General features: G+C 36.8%; 2 protein-coding genes across 3 annotated transcripts; one reads left to right on the top strand and one right to left on the bottom strand.

The window, feature by feature from the left end:
• The first annotated feature begins 4,398 nt into the window (after positions 1-4,398).
• On the top strand, positions 4,399-10,280 carry LOC110886607 (disease resistance protein RGA2). 2 transcript variants are annotated; one of them, XM_022134420.2, is made up of 3 exons: positions 4,399-7,492; positions 9,368-9,478; positions 10,081-10,280. In XM_022134420.2, exons 1-2 carry the CDS (start codon positions 4,551-4,553, stop codon positions 9,441-9,443), a joined length of 3,018 nt encoding a protein of 1,005 aa, XP_021990112.1. In that variant the 5' UTR covers positions 4,399-4,550; the 3' UTR covers positions 9,444-9,478; positions 10,081-10,280. The 2 variants fall into 2 exon arrangements, with proteins under 2 accessions (XP_021990112.1, XP_021990113.1); XM_022134421.2 differs by lacking the exon at positions 10,081-10,280 and adding an exon at positions 9,690-10,059.
• A 441-nt stretch (positions 10,281-10,721) lies between these two features.
• Positions 10,722-15,611, bottom strand: LOC110886612 (CAAX prenyl protease 2). Its single transcript, XM_022134429.2, has 5 exons — positions 15,380-15,611; positions 14,752-14,905; positions 14,591-14,653; positions 12,111-13,291; positions 10,722-11,163 (listed from the first exon to the last, which is right to left on the bottom strand). The coding sequence occupies exons 1-4, from the start codon at positions 15,485-15,487 to the stop codon at positions 13,185-13,187; spliced, it is 432 nt and encodes a 143-aa protein (XP_021990121.1). The 5' UTR covers positions 15,488-15,611; the 3' UTR covers positions 10,722-11,163; positions 12,111-13,184.
• Positions 15,612-20,701: the final 5,090 nt, after the last annotated feature.

The raw sequence follows: 20,701 nt of genomic DNA, 5'->3' as shown, positions 1-20,701 counted from the left end.
TCCAAGGGTGTGGAGGATAGTCCTCCCCCCTTTTCTTATTTTTTTTTAATTTAGTTAAATATTTAAAACAAAGTAAATAAAAATAAAAAAGTTATATTTAAATAAAAATCTAAAGTTACATTTAAAAAAAACCTAAAGTTACATTTAAAAAAAAGCCTGAACATTTAAAAAAAATACAACACAAATAAATAAAAAACTACTCGTTGTTTTCTTCGAGATTCCAAATGTGTTCGATGAAGTTTTATTGAAGATTGGCATGTGTTGAAATCGTTATGTAACGAGAACTTGTTTAAAATTTGTTGTTCCTCGCTAACCGGAAAATTATTCTGCTCCACCGCATTCTTGTCATACTCACAAATTGCATGGCCTTCGTCTTCGAAGATCATGTTATGCAACAAAATACAAGCATACATACAGTATCGCAACTTTTTTGGTATAAAAGCGAGTGCTGGGTTTTCAATAATATGTCATCTTTGTTGGAGAACACCAAAACACCGTTCAATATCTTTTCTCGCCGCTACTTGAAACTTGGCAAATTTCTTTCTTTTTTCATCTTGCGGATGCCTAGTAGTTTTAACAATTGTAGAGTACGGTGGGTATATTCCATCGGCAAGATAATACCCGCGTCTGTACTACACTCCTGAAACCGTAAACCTCGTACCAGGACCGGTCTCTTTTATAACATTGTCAAAAACCTTGGAATTTTGTAAAACGTTGACGTCGTTATTCGAACCAGGAATCCCAAAGAAAGCATGTCAAATCCATAGGTCTTGAGACGCACAACTTCTAGAATTATTGTTGGATGTCCTTGATCGCCTCGCGTATACATTCCTCGCCATGCGGTAGGACAATTCCGCCATGGCCAATGCATGCAATCAATGCTCCCGAGTATTCCTGGAAAACCGTGTCTTGCTTTGTGGTGTTGATACAATTGTTGTACCTCATTGTAACTCGGTTTTCGCAAATATTTTTTGCTGTAGAGCCTCACCACAAATTTGCAAAACTTGTATAGACATTCTCTAGCAGTTCTTTCTGACATCTTTAAGTATTCGTCCCAAGCATCGGCTGCTGTCCCATAAGCTAGTTGACGAATCGCCGCAGTGCATTTCTATAAGGTGGTGAAGCCCCTTTTGCCTCTAGCATCGTATCGCAATGTAAAAAAAGGGTCATAAGAGGCTAAATCATCGGTTATACGTAAGAACAGTCGACGACTCATTCGGAAATGGCTCTAAAAATAGTCTCCGAGTACAACGGTTCGTCAACAAAGTAATCGGCGACTAATCTTTCGTGAGTACCTATACGATGTGGCAAGTAATATATAGTAACACATATATAACTTAGAAAAATAATGCAACGCTATAAAATATAAAAATTAAAATATAACTGACCTTCTCGGTCTCGGCTGACGGCCGGGTTCCTGTTTCGTGGTTGTGACAAAACCTCCTCCTCCGCTTCTTCCAGAATTAGTTGTGTCGCGTTTACCATCGTGTTTATAAAATATTGTACGGCTTCTCTGTTATCCGTCGAACCCGATGAAGAAGAAGATGACATTGTCTATTTTTTAGAGAAGATTTTTTGTAAAGGGGTTTGTTTTGAGAGTGTGGGTGAATTTGTGTATAAAAAGGTTAGATGAATGGGTATTTATAGTTTTAAAATAATTAAAATAATTATTTTTTTTAAATAGCCATTTTTAACGGCATTATTTAAGTGGGGGCCACCTTTTGCCTCGTCTCAAATGGCCGCGACGTGCCCCAAGGGGGCGGTGTGGGACGGAGGGGGACGGGCTTTGTGGGGGGGGGGGGGGGGACGTTCCCCACACCCTTATGACATTGTGAAAATAAGATTTTAAAAAAGTATTTGGATTAGCTTATGAGGTGGGAAAAGCTAATAAGTCAATAAATTGTTTTTTTAAAAAGCGTTTGGCTTAGCTTATTCATGTAAAATGACTAAAAGAGACATTCTTTTAAAAAGTGTAGGGCATTATATGGGGTAATTTGTTAGTTTTGTTTTTGAAAAGTTATAAGCAACTCAAAAAGTCACAGTACCCTGACTTCTCAAAATTGACTTTTTCTTCCTATACAAAAATTCATTTTAAAAAGTCATTTTGTGTTTGCCAAACACCTTTTCTCCTTATAAGTTTTTTTTGTAAAAATCAATAAGTTATAAGGAGGTGTGAAAAAGCTTAGCCAAACACCCCCTTAGGCACCGGAAACCAAAGCCCGACTAGGAGTGTTAAAAAAATCGCTGCTCATAATCCACTTGAAAAAGACTCGATTCAAAATGAGCTCGGTTGTAAACCAGCCGACTTGACTCAATTTGTAATGAAGACCAACCCTGGATCGTGAGCTCGTAAACCAGCTCGATTTATTTTATTTTATGCATGTTAAACTAATATTAAATATTAAATGTATCACTATTAAAAAAACTATGGGAGAGGGTTAAAGCTTTAACAGTTTAAATTTAGTTAACTATATAACATATAAAATATCGAAAAAAAAAAGAAAATTTGTTTTTTTATGTTATCGAATCTTGCATAAAATTAACAAAAGAATATGATAATGAAAAAAATGACGAGACTGCTCAATTAGGCTTGAGTTGGCTCGAACATTTTAAGAGGCGAGTTCGAGCTCGACTTTTCAGCTCATTAAACGTATTGTTCACGACCAAACGTCCCTGCGTTAATTGAATCTTCATTACTAACTGTTTAACACTTCCTTTGTACAACCCGTATAACACACAGGTTTTCCAACTTAGAAGGGTCGGGTCAATTTCAGGTTGGACCCGCGAACCCGTTTAGCTTAGTTGGTTGTGTTTGGGTCAACCCGTGAATATTCGGGTCGTGTTCAGGTTCATGTGTTTGACACGTCGGGTCAGGTTTGTGTAAAATTTTCGAATTCTGATCGGGCCAGACCCGTTAACCCGCAAATACAACCAGAACCCCTCATAGTGATGGTGATAAAGATCTACTATTGTCACACACATTGTAATTACACAATTATATAGCGGTGTTCTTTTTTTCATTTTGTGAGTCCATTTTATTCTAAGTACTAGGCTTGTATATTGTGTGTTTGTTGGTCCCTGGCTTCTATCTGGTTTACTTTTTTTTAGTACGGCTAAAATCAACACGTTAAAATAATGGCCCATGTTAACCCAAAACTAGGTATGTGGGTCGGCTTTGCCAGTCCTACTAAAATGTATTGGACGGTTTTTATTTTTAACATTTCTACAAAGGGGTTGGCTAAATGTACCTCCTTTTTTACTAGTCATACCCCCTTTTCGTCACTCTAAACAATTCCAATATTATTTTTGAAAACTATTGTGTTTCTATAATTTGAAGACACTTTCTATTACTAGTATTTTATTATGTTTCTATAAAACGTCATTAAAATTAATAAAAAAGATATTTTTTATACAATAAAAAAGTTTTAGAACTTTTTTTTGAAAAGAAAAACAGTTGCGTTTATATTTTTTATTTATTTCGTATTTTAGTTCTCTCATCTTTCTATTTCTATTTTTATTAGTATTATTATATTAAAATGTTTTTTTAATATAATTAATAACTTTTATTTATTAAAAGTAATAAGACGTAAAAAGAAAATAAAACGTTAGTTAAGTTGGCTGGCTTTAAAGCGTCATTTAATTTTTTGTGTATCAATGTTTATACGAACCGAATTCGCATACCCCCTTCAAGACGCTATGAACAAAAAAATCCATTTCAAAATTAAAATGACTCGCTTTAGTTTAAAACGTAAGAAAACGATTATTTTTCAAATAATCAAAAAAAGTTTCTTTTTAAATAAAATAACGTTTTAAAAACAAATACGAGTAATAATAATAATTAAAGATTAAAAAAATGAAAGAAAAACAAAAGGGTTTGAATTATATTAATGTAAAAGTTGAAGGAGGGGGTGTATTCAGTAGAAAAGAGGGTACATTTAGCAACACCCTTCTACAAAATATATGTTCACCTACTTGTTTAATTGTGTCCTCCTATCACACATATCGATCTCCCTTTTGAAGACGTAGCTGATGTAGACACTATTACTAATAAGATCTTACCATTTTATGTGCATGTATAAATCAATCAATAGCATCAGTTAACAAACCTGTAACCAAAGCTATACCGAAATCCGATTAACCAAAAAGCAATTGTTAATATAACTTTTGATTCGGTTTGGTAAGGAAAAACCGAACCGACCTGCCCATTAAGGGTATATCTTCACACAACATTAACAAAGTTGTTAAACATTAAACAATTTGTAATGAATCTGCCGTTCTAATTTTTTTTCTTTTTGAAGTCATACAGGTAGCATGCCGTCAATGTATGTATTTAAAATATATATATTAGAAAAAGAGATCTTTTTAAAAAAAACGTAGACCACATGTTCAGCTTTATCTACACGGTAGAAGTGGATAGGAAACATATGGCTGTTGGATTGCAATAATTCATTCCAGCTTCTTCACTTTCTTGCTTTGGCTTTCTTCTTCACTTTCTTGCTTTGGCTTTCAAGCATTCACTTCTTGAATTACGATCGGTTCTAATATTAATCATGGGAGATGCAGCTGTTTCGGCTCTTGTGAAGGATGTGATAGGGAGACTCACTTCTGAACTCATCAAAGAGTTTGCTCTAATTCGGGGGTTCAAGGGCGATATTTTGCGTCTGAAGAAAGATTTTGAGGAGATCCAGGCTGTTCTTGAAGATGCAGAAGAGAAACACATCAAGGAAAAGGCTGTAGAGTTATGGCTTCAGCGTCTTAGATCTGCATCGTTCAAGGTAGAAAATGTGCTGGATGATATCTCAACTGAAGCTTTGCTACGAGGTCTACACAAAGAGATAGACATCGAAAGAGGAATCAAAATAGGCATCAAATACAAGGTAAGAGCCTCATTCTCCAAATTTAAGTTTCGTGTCGCTGCTCACAAAGTTAAAGCCATAAGATCAATACTGGATGACATAGCATCCAGGAGATTTGACTTAAAGTTGACCGATAGTGACACAAGTCATGTAGATGTGGGAGTTGAAGGTGAGATGCCTAATAGGGAAACTAGCTCGCTTATACTTGATTCTTCAAAAAATTTAGGAAGAGATGAAGAGGTGGAGATGGTAACTAGAACGATATGCAACAAGGATATAGGAAAGTATGAGAATGGTGAGATTCGGGTGTATGGTATATGGGGTATGGGAGGCATGGGAAAGACTACTCTTGCTCAATTAGTCTATAATCATACGAGTGTTGATCAATATTTCGACTTACGATCTTGGGTGTATGTCTCTGAACACTTCCAAGTTAAAGAGATAATAAAAGGAATCATCACATCCATAGATAAACGTGAGTGTACACTTCCACATCTAGATGTGTTGCAAGAGTCCCTTCAAAGCAAGTTAAGGGAAAAGAAATTTTTAATTGTACTAGATGACGTTTGGGCTGAAGAGGACGAAAAGGAAAAGTGGGAAAGATTAAGTGGAACATTAAGTTGTGGGGCAGAAGGAAGTATTGTTGTGATGACAACACGGTTGGAGAGAACTTGTCAAATGATGGCTAAGGTTGGCGAGCTACGACATCAATTGGGATGTTTATCAGAAGAGAAGTCATGGTTATTATTCAAGAAGCATGCATTTGCACAAGGAAGAGTGGGGGATGACGAACGTAACCTAGAGCCTATTGGAAGGGAAATAGTTGTGAAATGTAAGGGGCTGCCTTTGGCGGTGAAGACTTTAGGCAGCTTAATGTGGTCAAAAAGTAGTAGCAACGACTGGCAACGTGTGAAAGACAGTAACATATGGAACTTACAAGAAAATAATGTCTTGCCTGCTTTAAAGTTAAGTTATAATAACTTGACTCCACATGTAAAGAGATGTTTTTCTTATTTTTGTTTGTTTCCTAAAGGCCATGAACTAAAAAAAGATGAACTGATCTTGTTGTGGGTAGCAAACGGTTTCATTCCGCCCAGAGAAGAAACAGACAACTTGTATGTGATAGGGGAAGAGATTTTTAATTGTTTGATTTGGAAATCCCTCTTCCAGGTTGAGAAGGGTAGCGAATATTTGGATGGTATTGACAGATGTAAAATGCATGATCTAGTGCATGACATGGCACGGCATGTAATGAGACATGATTGTCTAGTTATAGAGCCTGCTTGTAATGAGGATGGAATCCCAAATGAGGTGCTTCATTTGAGCTCGTCATGTCCAGATAAAAAGTTAATTTTATCATCTGAGGATTTAGGAAAATTAACATCGTTAAGGTCAATATTTATGTTTGGGGAGGGGGATGAAGGTTTCATTAGTCAACTTTTCAACCACGTGTATGTAAGGGTATTACACCTGGCTTTTACTAAGTTATGGACATTACCCGAATCAATCTGTAAACTCAAACATCTCAGATACTTGAATTTATCAATGTCAAGTATTGAAGCTTTACCGGAGTCGATTATGTATCTCCGAAACTTGCAAGTGTTGATTTTATGTTATTGTAGAAGATTGCGTAAATTGCCTGAATCGATTTGCAAGCTCAGATATCTGAAATACTTGACCTTAATAGGCTCGGGTATAATAGTTTTACCTGACGGCCTAAAAGACATGATTAGCCTTCAACGTTTGGACATCAATCATTGTTTTTCACTCAGGCATTTGCCACCTGGAATCGAGAAACTAACTAGTCTTCGAATGCTTCCACGATTTCCTGTTGGTAAGGAGAGAGGGGCCAAAATAAGGGAACTGGGGGATTTAAATCTTCTTGAGGGGGAGTTGAAGATAGAAGGACTTAAGAATGTTGGAGGTTTAAGTGAGGCCAAGAGTGCCAATCTCATATGCAAAACAAATCTGTCGATGTTGGCGTTAACATGGTCGAACATGTGCATCAACTGGGAAGAAAGTACACCAGAAAGGTTTCCATACATGGAAGAAGAGGTTCTTGAGGGATTAGAGCCAAATCCATCTTTAGAGATATTGAAAGTGGAGAATTACATGGGAAAGACCATTTCTCCAAGTTGGATGGACAATTTAAGGAATTTGGTTGAAATTGTTTTCTGTGAGTGTAAGAACACTGAGCGTCTTCCACCACTTGGGAGATTCCCCAGTCTTAGGGTTATTCAGTTGATGCCCATGCATTCTTTGAAGTGTTTTCATGATGACGATATAAACATGTCAGTAGACAACAACGATATGTTTATTTGTTTACAAAGATTAGAGATCATCGGGTGTTGGAAATTAATTTCTTTACCAGATAATCTTCCAAAACTGGAGGATATAGAATTGAAAGGTTGTGTGAAATTAATTTCTTTACCGTGTAACCTTCCAAGCATCAGAAAAATGAAATTTGAATATTGTGATGGATTACTTTCTCTACCGGATGAGATTCAGAGTTTCAAGGATCTAAACAAACTTGAGATAAGAAGATGTAAACATCTAAGTAAAAGGTGTAAAAGAAACACGGGTGAAGATTGGCATAAAATTTCTCACATTCCCGATCTAAGTATTCAACCTCCATTGTAAGATTTATCTCCTTTATTCTTTTTTGTTTTCCTAACCTTTTTACTACATAAGTCTCACGTTCTTTGAAAAAAACAATAGTGAAATTCTTATTTAGAAAACCAATAATTAAAGTATTTGATTTTGCTTGGATGTTGCTTTTGATTTCAGTAGTATTTTTTTTTATTATTTTCTTAAATATCATTACAGTGGAAGAAAATTAAAAAAAAAATGTCAGTATTTTTTTATTATTTTCTTAAATATCATTACAATGGAAGAAAATTTTAAACAATACAACAACCTTTCCTACGTTCCATATAATATTTTAGAAAGATATATAAAAATTACACATACAGAACTTCACTATTTGTTTCATTATGCATGCGATTTGCTAGCAAACTAAATTTTATTTGAATTAGAGTAAATTACTTTTTAAGTCCATGTGTTTTACTGGTTTTAACCACTTGAGTCCAAAATCAGAAAGTTTAACGCCCTGAGTCCCTAGCCATTTATTTTATAACGTTTTGAGTCCAATTTTTTCATTTTATAACGATTTGAGTCCAAAAAATTGGACTCAAAAGGTTAAAATTTGGACTCAAAAGGACTCAAATGGTTAAAGAAAATGCTTATAGGGACTCAAGTTGTTAAACTTTTTGCTTTTGGACTCAACTAGTTAAAACCACTAAAACAAAGAGACTCAAAAAGTAATTTACCCTTTGAATTAATATAGCTAACGATTTGAGTAGTGGCGATTAGCTCTAGAGGGCAAGGGCCTAAGGATTAGCTCTAGAGGGCAAGGGCCTAAGGATTAGTCGATCTAAGACCGAGTATCTACACTGTGATTTCAGTGGTGTAGCCGATGACGATGACACCCAAATCACCATTGAGGACCAATTGGTCCCGCAGGCAACTAAATTTAAATATTTGGGGTCGTTTGTACAAAGGGATGGTGACATAGATAGTGATGTAACCCATCGCATACAGGCTGGCTGGTGTAGATGGAGGGCAGCCAGTGGAGTATTGTGCGATAGGAGGTTCCCAACTAAACTAAAGGGGAAATTTTACAGGGTAGCAGTTAGGCCAGCTATGCTTTATGGAATAGACTGTTGGGCTATCAAGAAGACACAAGCGCGCAAGATGGAGGTAGCAGAGATGAGGATGCTGAGGTGGATGTGTGGACACACGAGGTTGGATCGGATAAAAAATGAGGTTTTTAGGGAAAGATTAGGAGTGGCTAGTATTTCAGATAAGATTAAGGAGGGGAGATTGAGATGGTTTGGGCATGTGAAGCGGAGGCAAACGACAGCACCTGTTAGAGTAGTGGAAACTCTTACTGTGGAGGGGAGGAGAGGAAGAGGCCGACCCAAACTGACATGGGAAGAGCAGATTAGGCATGATTTACTAGAGTCGCATCTTTCTGAGGACATGGTCCAAGATAGGACTTCGTGGAGGCGTAGGATTAGGGTTAAGGACTTCTAGAGGATATTGCAGGAAGGTCTTAGGTGTATTTTAGGACTTAAGTTTTTCTTATTCTTTAAGTGACTTAACCGGTATTTGACTTCTTGTGTACATGCCTGAATGATGTTCTATGCTATTATACACGATTTACATTATACTGTGTCAATCTGATCACTAGCTTGGTGTAGGTGACTTCTTTTTTCTATATTCTTTGACTTGATGTGTTGGTTTGTTGTTCGTTTTGGAGCCGGGGGTCTCATCTGGAAGCAGCCTCTCTATCCCCAGGGATAGAGGCAAGGTCTGTCTACATCCCACCCTCCCCAGACCCTATGAGTAGCATCGCTATTTGTGGGATTTACTGGGTATGGTTGTTGTTGTTGTTGTTGTAATTAATATAGCTAACAAAAGTTTGTGAAATCTATTTTTTTTCAATTTAGCCCTTGGGGAGTATCTAGAGATGATGATGATGATGATGATAGTGATGATGAAGAAGAAGAAGAGATTGACCAATGATGATTGGTGACTGCACTTGGCACTCTATACACATGGTAACCTTAATGCGTGTATTTCATATTTTATTTTACTTTTCTTTCAACACGATCATCTTATCATTTATTAGATTATAGTCTACAAATTTTTTTATTATTAATATTAATTTCTAAGTTCTTCAATCATTTCTTCATTTGGGTTAGAACATTACACAGTCTCATGAATAAACGTTACGTTGATTCTTCATATTTGTTTATTGTTAATTTCTAGGTGTTCATGTATGTCAGGGAATCCAAATTTTGATGGTTTACGAATTATGTTTGATGTAACTGTTTAAATATCAAAATGTGGTTCGAGATTTGTAACAAGGGGAGATTTGCGATGTTTTACTACTTATTATGTTTAGTATCAGCCTTTTTTGCATTATTGTAATTCACTTAGGTGTGTAAACGAACCGACCATTGAACAGTTCGACTGAACATTTGTACATGTTCCATGAACAAAGTTTAAATCTTTTGCTCATTCAATTAAACAGAAAAACCTGAACGCAGGTTTCATTTGTTGGTGGACTTTTGTTGTGTTTGTTCATTTGCGTACACAATTTATGTGTTTGTTTATGTTTGTGTACATATTCATTTAAATTTATTACTTATCATTTCAGGATCAAATATGGATGATGTGATTTGTTGATCAATATAATGGGATTGAAGACGTGGTATCCGTATGCTGCAATTTCGGAAGTTAGTATTTTACTTCATTTTATCATCTAAAAGTATTTAGACATAAATTTGGATATTGTTGTTTATTTTTAAAATGTTGGATATTGTTGAATTGTGTTATGAAATGTTATTTAGACTTTAATTTGGAGTTGTTTATGAATATGTTCTCTTTGTTACTTTCCGCGATATAAGGGTCCAAAAAAAATTCTCCGATCTTAATAAAAGTATGTCATTAACATGCGGTGAGGCATTGCGGAGTGCTGACTTGGAGCGGGGTCACGCGGAACATCGCTTGCCGCCCTCATTTCGCAAATTCATGGGGAAGATGTGACCCCATCCCCACGAAGATGGTAAAACGTGCCATGTTAACACGGGTATTGAACATGAGTGAGACATATATAGTTTAACATGTCAATTTCTTAACATTGAACACAATTAAATATGACGAGTTCAATAGCACGAATTACACGGCACATTTAATACGCTTAAATATAAGTTGATTCAATAACAGGAATGAGACGACACGTTTCATAAATCACTAACCATGGTTAAGAAATAATTAAATACAAGTAACACGATAAAATAACATGAATGCATTACCATATGTTTTAACTATTAATTTCAAACCCTAAAGGATAATGCTAAATATAACAGTTCTATTGTATTATCTTAACAATGGTTTGCTTAAGACAATAGGAAGCTAGAAATCAAATCCAAAAACAATATTATAAACTAACTTTGGCCAAGAAGAAGTGCTTTTAGGATTGCATCACTGTTCTCTTCCGCGTAAGGGAACATGTGACCCTACCCGTGAGCTCGTGATACTTTATCCATGGAAGTTGTTGGGCTATATACCGTTGCAGTGTCATGGGCACAAGAATATCATCACCCTGCCATATATGAACAGACCCTTCGTTTTCTGGAAACGGGTTCTCAATTTCTGTTGGATCAAATTCCCATGTACCGAATCCAATATTTAAGTCACGGTGGAGAGATTCATATTCTCCTTGTTGTCTTACTTGTTCCTTCATAAACACGAAAAGAGAAACAATAGATTCACATTTTTCAAACAGTAGGTCAAACGGGTCAAACAAAAAAATAACAGAAGTAATAACGTACAGCACGTAAACATTTTTCTTACTGAAGTAATATAGTTAATGCATTCATATTTGGCGTGTGATCACACAAGTACCCATTTTGATCCGTTACAAAAAAAGATAGTAGACATGCCAAACTCAACCCAATAACGTACAAGTGGATCAATTGTATGTCAAACGGGTCAAAAGTGGCCAATGATGTATTTTTAAAGCTTAAGACCTCAAAAATCATATTTATTTGAGTTAATTAATCAAAATATATAATTATTATATCTGATACCAAATTTTTTATATGAAAATTAATTTTTTGAAGAAAATCTGGTTTGGCGCCCGCTTGGTTACACATAGGGTATTCTTCGAATTAAATAATGAATTTTCGAATGATTCGAATCAAATTGTTTGAATAATTTTTTTTTCTGGAATTCAAATTCGATTAAAAGCTGGTCAATTTGATTCGAATTCGTATTCGGATTAAAACTTCAATTCGAAATCAATTCGTCTTCAGTTAAAAATTCGAATTCCGATAAATTAGAATAAATTCTTTTTGATTCAAATTCATTAAAAGTATTAAATTTATAGATTAGTTTATACTATAGCCCAAATTTAAGTTATATGTGTGTTGTATATAAATATAATAAATAACTATGTAAAATTCGAACTTGAATTTGGAATCGAATTTAACATTCGTATTCAATTCCTATTTGATTTACTGGACTCAAATTCGAATTGAATCCGAATTCTTGATAATCGAATCGGATTGAGATGCATTTCGAATTTCAAACACCCCTGGTTACACGTTTTGACCCGCTACCAAACCCGACCATTTTGCCAAAACGATAAACACAATGGTACATCAAAAAATGCATTTTTAGTACCTCAACACCTGCTCTGCCAGCTGTAAATATCGGCTTGAGTTCTCTATCTTGGCGAGGATAGAATATCAGGGCTGTGACCAATAACGGTTAAACTTGGAAACCATTTTTGCGTGTTCCACCAGTACGTCAATGATGGAGAATGGTGAGCGACCTGTAGACTCCATTGATCTCGAAGAAACTGCTTTGAAAATGCTTGTTGAGATAAGTTTGATGGCAAGCCGGGCCACCAATAGTTAACTACTGGAGCTATAAGAGTCGCTCCTGCTAGCCTGTTTTCATCACATATACATATGACAACTATAACTAGACATATTTATACAAGTACCCCTCATACACTTTCAACTATTGAGACAACAGTCCCTATACAAATTGTTATCTAACAGTTTATTAGCGGGAAATTGAATTATCTAACAATCACTTAACCTGACAGGACCTAGTCAAGATAATTATTGATCAAGTGTAATTACCAACATGACACAAACATGTTAGGAAACGCCTCAATTGGATCCCGACAAGGGATGCATTGCCATCGGCCATGTGTGCTTTATGAAATGAAGCAACTGATCATTTGTTAGTTACCTGCAGCCTCGCGCATTTGGTACGGTCAATTGTCTTGACATTGACATTATCCTTTTTTAACTCCTGAACAGTTTGTACAGTTGTCCCCATCTTTTACTAAAATCAACTTTGACTTTCTGAATTTTGACCACCGTTGACCAGCATCCAATCTTTAGCCATCTGAGCATAACTGACTGATTTTTTGACAATTTTGACTATATGTCAAGCATTGACTTTTTATACCTTTGACTTTCTGATTGTTGACCCTAAATTTTCAGTGACCAATATCCACCTTCCGGTTTCCCTTTTCTTGTACCAATGCAAACTTTCAGTTTAAGTTCCAAATTTACACTTGCAGCTGATCAATATCGGATTTCCCATTATCAAATGCATATCATCTTCTTTGATTGCAGCAACGAACTTACGACTTGCCCTACTAAGCACCCACCAGTACACTTCAAAAATCAAAACTATTCCCGCTGATCCATTGTGCATAGCCTTATGTCGTAACCAGAACTAACAGTTACCAGTAGCGCTAAAGTAATTAAATTCATCATGACATTTAAACTCAGCAGCTGTTAGACAATGGTTCAAGTCAACACCAAGTGGTGCTGCTATGTGTCCTGCAATTAATAAGAAAATTACACGTGAGCTGAAACCAAAATAACCGACCCATTTGATTAACAGATGTTCAAATATTTTAACTAATGTATAGCCAAAAAGTTAACCGAATAAAACAAACCATTTGTAGCCCATGAGCAAAAATTTGGTTATGGGTCAAAAAAGGCCCATGTTCAAACCTAATTATTTTTAGGGATATTGGTTTTAAATAACTCCAACTTTTATCAATTGGCCGATAACACTCTCAACTTTTGATTCGTACACCAGCACTCCCAACTTTCAACTTATTGGCCGATAACACTCCCTAACTAACTGAACCCTAACCCGTTAGTTCTTGCTGATGTAGCATCCGATGTGGCCATTTTTGTTGACGTGGCCAAGGTTTAAAAGAACGGAAACGAGTTTCGAGGCGTTTTCCCTTCGCCTCACGAGGCGTAAGCCTCGAGGCGAAACGAGGCGTAAAGCCGAGGCGGTACTAATAAATAAATATAAAAATTATATATATTATAAAAATAATAATACTTACTAATTTCATCATCAGATTCATCAAAATCATCAAAAACACACTTAAAAAAGACATGAAATGCTTGAAATTCACACAAAAATGTCAAAAACATCAAAAACAACTATCAAAATCCCCTGAGGGGCACCTGAGGCGCATACTTGGTTTAAAAAAGCGCGCTTGAAGCGCGCTTGAGGCGATGAAGCGATCGGAAAAACGCTTTTTTGGCTCTGAAGCGATGCATTACATGAAGCGACCTGAAGCGAGCTTTAAGCGGTGAAGCGTTGAAGCTGTGAAGCGACGCTCCAGCCAATCAGGTCACCATTTGGGCCATTTTTTAAGCCCAACATTAAAAACACCATGAGGTGCGCCTCAGACTCGTTTTTTTGGCCGTTTCGCCTCGAGGCGCGCCTTGAGGCACACGCCTCAAACGTTTTTTAAAACCATGGACGTGGCAGCTGATGTGGCAGCTAACATGGCATTTTTTAATGACGTGGCAGCTGATGTGGCAGCTGACATGGCATTTTTTGATGATGTGGTAGCTGACATCAGCTAACTGTGTTAGGGTTCTGTTAATTAGGGAATGTTATCGGCCAATAAGTTGAAACTTGGGAGTGCTGGTGTACAAATCAAAAGTTGAGAGTGTTATCGGCCAATTGATAAAAGTTGGGGTTATATAATTCATGTTCGCTTTAACGGGAATAAATTCAAGTTTCACATGAGACATAATAAACAAGCTTTGCGTAGTGGAAAAACATGTGAATATAAGATAAAGAAAAATAAGAGAATGATCACGAACCAGTGCGGACAAAGGAAAATGATGCATATGACCCAAATATCACAGTGTATCCAAGCTGAAAACCTGACAAACATTGTAGAAATGTTTGGTGAGCCAGAAGTCAACACATTATGTTTTCATGGTCAAACCTCAATATAGTAAACGCATAAGCGAACACGTACCTACAACCATGGAAGCTTTCAGCAAGCACGAATTTTGTTGCATGTAGTACTCCAACAAATGGTTCATGTGAGCTGTAAAAAATTGAATACTCAAAGGATGGTGTAGATGGATGCCATAGGCACTAAGCAAGTATGACATGTTCCACCTCTTTATCTGCATGCATCAAGAAATATGGTGACGTGTCAGCTCCTCAAAAGGAAAATTATAGAATCAAGAACATAGTTTTTTTTTTTTTTTTTTTTTTGCAGGTTACCTAAAATCCCAAATTATAAATAACAAAACCTTAATTAGTTACTGATTTTAGTTAAATTTACGTATTTATTTATACACAATTTCAATCACATCTCATATGGTTTCATAATTCCCAAATCTTCAGCACTAACTATTTAACACTTCCTTGCGTAACACCCAGGTTTCTAACCTACGTTACAGAATCAAGAGACAAACTTTTTGCAGGATCTTACACCATTTTCAATCACTAAATGAACTAAAAAGTCACAAAATACAGAATACCCAAAACCCCAAATCACAAACAATCAAAACCCTAGTAACTAATTTCAACTACCCAACAATCAAAATTGTAAACATAGAGAATAAACAAACAGTGAATTGTATAAACAAACTTACAGGAAGAATAAAGGCGCAGCAGACAAGAAGCGAAACCACGGTCGGCGCAAATAAAGCTACGATTGCTGCTGGTGCCGGAACTACACCGGCGCCGCCGTTTGACTCCATTGTCCACGGAATCCGGGGTTTTGAAATGGTGGGTTTTTTGTTGTTGAGTTGGAAAAGACCAACGACGTCGTTTCCTTCTCGAGTCAAATACAGTTCTACGACTCAAATTATTTCTACACTTCTAGTGTTCTACCCTTAAAAGACTTTTGGCTAAGGTTATTTAAGTTAAAAAGGAATTTTTGACTTATTACTTTTTGATAATAAGGTTTTAAAAAAGTGTTTGGATTAGTTTATGAGATGGGAAAAGCCAATAAGTCAAGTTATTTTTTTTTTTTAAAATTGTTTGACTTAGGGGTGAACAGAGTGGGGGCGATAACCCACTCGGTACCGAACCCAACTCCACCATCAACCTTTTTACCGATTCGATGAGAGGGAGGGAAGGGGGCATTTTCGGTGAGTGGTCACCGATTCGGTGAGAGGGAGGGAAGGGGGAGAGAGATGTGTGAGTGGTAGGATCGATTCCTTGTCAACCAATCACACATTTTTTTTAAATAGTTTACCTAAACCCCATTAGGTAAACCACCGCCAACGTTTTTGAGCATTAGGTAAACAATTTAGGTGAATTGATGTAGCACGGGTGAATGAGGAGTTTACCTATTCCAAATAAGTAACCACTTCCTTCACCCTTAGCTTATTCATGTAAAATAACTAAAAGGGACATTCTTTTAAAAAGTGTAGGGCATTATGTGTGGTAATTTGGTAATTTTGTTTTTGAAAAGTTATAAGCAGCTCAAAAAGTCACAATACCCTGACTTCTAAAAACTAATTTTTTCTTCCTATACAAAAAGTCATTTTAAAATTTCCTTCTGGGTTTGCCAAACACTTTTTCTCTTTATTAGCTTTTTGTAAAAGTCAATAAGTTATAAAAAGGCGTGGAAAAGCTTAGCCAAACACCCCCTTAGGCACCGAAAACCAAAGCCGACTAGGGGTGTTAAAAAAAGTCGCTGCTCATAATCCACTTGAAAAAAGACTCGATTCAAAATGAGCTAGGTTGTAAACCAACCGAGTTGACTCGATTTGTAATGAAGACGAACCCTGGGTCGTGAGCTCGTAGACCAGCTCGAATTAGTTTATTTTATGCATGTTAAATTAATATTAAATTATAAATATATCAATATAAAAAAAAATTATGGGAGAGGGTTAAAGTTTTAACAGTTTAATTTAGTTAAGTATATAACATATAAAAATATCGAAAAAAATATGTTAATTTTGTATTTTTTTAGAGTAAAATGCACGGATAGTTCCTGTGGTTTGGTGAAATGTCACATTTAGTTCCCAACTTTTCGGAATTACACTCTTAGTCTCTGTGGTTTGACAAATTGTTACTCAGATAGTCTCTAAAGCGGATGAAGGTTAGTTTATTTTGGTTAAGTCCATGTAAAATGACAAAACTACCCTTATTATTTAAATATATTACTTAAAACACAAAAAGGAAATATGATTAATATTTATAATTTACGTTGTACCCACTTTTTAATTTAAATACACAACACCCCCACCACACACCTTCTTCATCTTCATCTTCATCTTCCCACCGCCGTCTCTACCGTCGGTATCATCTCTGGCAACGACCACACCACCAGCACCACCACCCATGTGAGGTCGTCGTCTCCACTTGAGCTCGTCGGAAAAGCAAGTCGAATCTGAAACCTGCAACTACAACAACCTGAAAGTTGAATCCGAACCAGGTGAAGGTCACCGACTGGTCTGATTTGGCCTGATTTTGCATGTTTCAGTTTCATTTGGGCCCGATTTTGCTCCGATCCAGGTTCAATTTAGCCTGATTTTGTTTACACATTAGCTGAGTATCCACATTCGTTTACGTGATTTAGGTATTCAAATTGAGCATGTAGGTTTTGTTTTTGCTGTGAAAAGATTAAATCTTTGTGGGTGATTTGATGATATCCATGGCTCTACTACATATTTGGGTTTTTTTAGGAGGTGGTAGTTGATTTTAGGGTTGTGTTGACGGAGAAAGGGTGGTGATGGAGGGTGGTGGTTTTCTGTAGTGGTGGCAAGTGGTGGTTTTAAGAGGAGGTGGCAAGTGGCGGTTTCAATAGGTGGTGGGCAGTGGTGGTTTTAGGATGAAGAAGTGGAAGGTGGGTCCCACCTTTTTTATTTCTTTTATTGATTTAATTGTCTTTTTTTATTACTAAGGGTAGATTTGTCATTTCACACCCACTTAACTAAGAAAACTAACCTTCATCCGCTTTGGGGACTATCCGAGTAACAACTTGTCAAACCATAAAGACTAAGAGTGTAATTTTGAAAAGTTGGGGGCTAAAGGTGAAATTTCACCAAACCACAGGGACCATCGGTGCATTTTACTCTTTTTTTATGTTATCGAATCTTGTATAAAATTTTAAAAAAAATACGATAATGAAAAAAATGATGAGACAACTCAATTAGGCTTGAGTTGACTCGAACATTTTAGGAGCCGAGTTCGAGCTCGACCTTTTAGCTCAATAAAATAAATGAGCCAAGCCGAGATGGCTCGTTTAAGTTCGAGCTAGAACCAGAGACCAACTTGGTTTGGCTCGGCTAGCTAGGCTCAATTATAGCCCTAAGCCCGACTAGAATACTCAAAACCCGAATCACCCGGGCATATTTTAAATTATCTTTCCTAGTGAAGTTTGGATGAGTTGTACTTATGTTCGAGAGCGAAATGAGGTATTTATTTGGATGAGTTATACTTGTATTCCATATTGATATGAATGTCATTTCCGACATAAACTACATTGTATATATCACGAGTGTATCTAATGCCGTGTATCAATTGATTTTTTTGGTGCTGAAATGAGAAAAAATATGTAACCGTAACATTTCTTTTTTCAAAATCATGGTCACAACAAAAAAAAATTTAAATGTAATTTATTTTTGTGGTTGTATATGTAGTATTGTTGATATATATATAAGATGTTGGTTAGGTGTAGAATGGTAGACTAGTATACTATTGGGGTACTACTAAACATTGTTGGTGCACTTGTGTCTGTACTTTGTCTGTATTCGGTCTGTATGTAACGATGTCCTGATTTGTGTTGTAAGTTGACCAAGTCAACCATCCTCCGGTTTGACTTGGACAACAGATTGTATGTTGAAAGATGTTCTGATCGAAGGATAGTTCCTCGAAGGATGGTGTTAATCCTTCGAGGTGCACGAAAGATATGGTTCGACTGATTAGACCTCGAAGGATGATCCTTCGAGGTCAATGCTCATCTTTCGAACATGTTGTGATCGATAGATGATCCTTCGGACCATCTATCAGATCCTTCGATCCAGACTTCATGAGCTGGGTATATATACCCATGCATGTGTTGAGTTTCGGGAGACAGACACACAGACAGAAAGATACCGAGAGATAGGTTGCGAGAATTCTGTCCAAACTCACACACACACTTTGAGAGTTTATAGAACATTTCTGTAAACATTGAGCTTGTAACCGAACCCTCATTGCATTAATACAAGTTGTGTTAATCGGTGAACTTGTGTGTGTTTGTTTCTCTACTTGCTACTAACTCGGTTTGCTTGCTAGCTTGGATTCCGCACTTGCTAGTAGGTTTGTATAACAAGGTTTGAGGTTCGTCATCCACCGGATAGGGACCTACAAGTGGTATCAGAGCCTCGCTCTTTACCTTGTTTAAAACCGGGTTTTTACAAGTTTTGGTGTGTTGAAACACTTGGTTTTTGCACCTGTTTTTACTTAGTTTCTTGCATTTTATTTGAGTAAAAACGTGTCTAAACTAACCGGGAGTGTTTAAAGTGGGGTTGGGTAACTTGAAAACTTGTTTTTGAGTGATTTGGTGAATTCCGGCAATATTCCGGTTAAGGTTCCGGTCACCGGTTTCTGGGTTAAGTTTTCCATTTTTGGCATATTTTATTTCAAAATCTTGGTTGGTAAGAAAGTTGTCAGCCTGCCATACTCTTTGCCGAAAGTTGACCTTACCAACCTGTCACCTTTTCACCAACCTTTCACCAACCTTTCACATCAAAGTCAGTTGTGTCAGAGCCTCTCGAAAGATATCTTTCGACATCGAAAGATCATCCTTCGATATCTTTCGATCAAGGAGGGCTCGAAAGATTTATATCCTTCGACCCATCCTTCGAAGTCTGAAACATATCCTTCGACAGAGGAATCTTTTCGAAAGACTAGTGTCCGAAAGATTAGGATCCTTCGTATTGGTGAATCTTTCGAGATCTGTTGATCGAAAGATAAGGATTTAACACGAAAGATAAGGATCTTTCAAAAGGGAATCCTTCGTGTTCTTGAGTCTTTCGAGATCATTGTTCGAGAGTCAACAGTAATCCTTCGAGTACTGTTGATCCTTCGAACAAGATTATATCTTTCGATTGTGATCTGTTTATTGTTAACAACTTTCTGTGATTTCAGATCCTTCGACCAGGATCCTTCGGCTGTGTATCTTTCGAATCATTCTTACTTAGCATTTATTTTGCTCATCTATCATGAATCCGAGTTGGTGGGGAAGTCCGGCTCCAGACAGTGGAAAATACATGAATACCAGTCAATCTCCATCATGGGCCGAATCTCCAGTTTCTACATCCTCACAAGCAAATGCCACTCCAGCTGGTCAATGGGCGTTTGTTTCAAATCAAACTCCGAGTATTCAAAGTCTTCTACTAAGCGAAAGTGAAACCGGAAGTTTGAACAGGCCTCCAAAGTTGATGCATCTTCATGAATATCCAGGATGGGTTGATCGTTTTCATACATACATTCTTGGTCAAAATACAGAGTTGTGGTTGCGGTTCATTACGGAATTCGATCAAACTATCGAGGTTGCTGCTTCTTCGACAGCTACATTTGCCGATCTTCCTGATGATCAAAAGAAGACGTATGACTTAGAAAAGAAAGCATACGCTATTCTCACTCAAGCACTGAGCAAGGATATTTATCATCAGTTCGTCAGTTTCAAGACTACGAAGAAGCTGTGGGATGCATTGAAGACGAGAGGAGTAGGTAATGAGGCCACACGTCAACTACGACGAGATCTACTGAAGAAAGAATTCGATGGCTTCACATGTATGGATAAGGAGTCCTTGGGAGATATGACAAGCCGTTTCTATCATCTACTTACTGAGCTGACGAACTTTGAAGTCACAACGACTCCAACAGAGGTGGTAAAGAAGTTTGCCGATGCATTGCCTCCTCAATGGAATAACTTCCTGGAAATCTTGAAGTACAACGGAACGTTGAGAACT

This window comes from Helianthus annuus, chromosome 1 (genome assembly GCF_002127325.2).
Source record: "Helianthus annuus cultivar XRQ/B chromosome 1, HanXRQr2.0-SUNRISE, whole genome shotgun sequence".
NCBI classification, from domain to species: Eukaryota; Viridiplantae; Streptophyta; class Magnoliopsida; order Asterales; family Asteraceae; genus Helianthus; species Helianthus annuus.
This window is presented reverse-complemented; position numbering and strand designations above follow the sequence as displayed.

What these genes read in the sequence shown, in the direction of transcription:
- LOC110886607 (XM_022134420.2), top strand. Translation starts at nt 4,551, where the DNA reads ATGGGAGATGCAGCTGTTTCGGCTCTTGTGAAGGATGTGATAGGGAGA. An exon ending in CTAAGTATTCAACCTCCATT is followed by an intron (nt 7,493 to 9,367) that starts GTAAGATTTATC and finishes TTTTCAATTTAG; the next exon opens with CCCTTGGGGAGTATCTAGAG.
- LOC110886612 (XM_022134429.2), bottom strand. Translation starts at nt 15,487, where the DNA reads ATGGAGTCAAACGGCGGCGCCGGTGTAGTTCCGGCACCAGCAGCAATC. An exon ending in GCTGCGCCTTTATTCTTCCT is followed by an intron (nt 14,906 to 15,379) that starts GTAAGTTTGTTT and finishes TGATGCATGCAG; the next exon opens with ATAAAGAGGTGGAACATGTC. An exon ending in GAAAGCTTCCATGGTTGTAG is followed by an intron (nt 14,654 to 14,751) that starts GTACGTGTTCGC and finishes AATGTTTGTCAG; the next exon opens with GTTTTCAGCTTGGATACACT.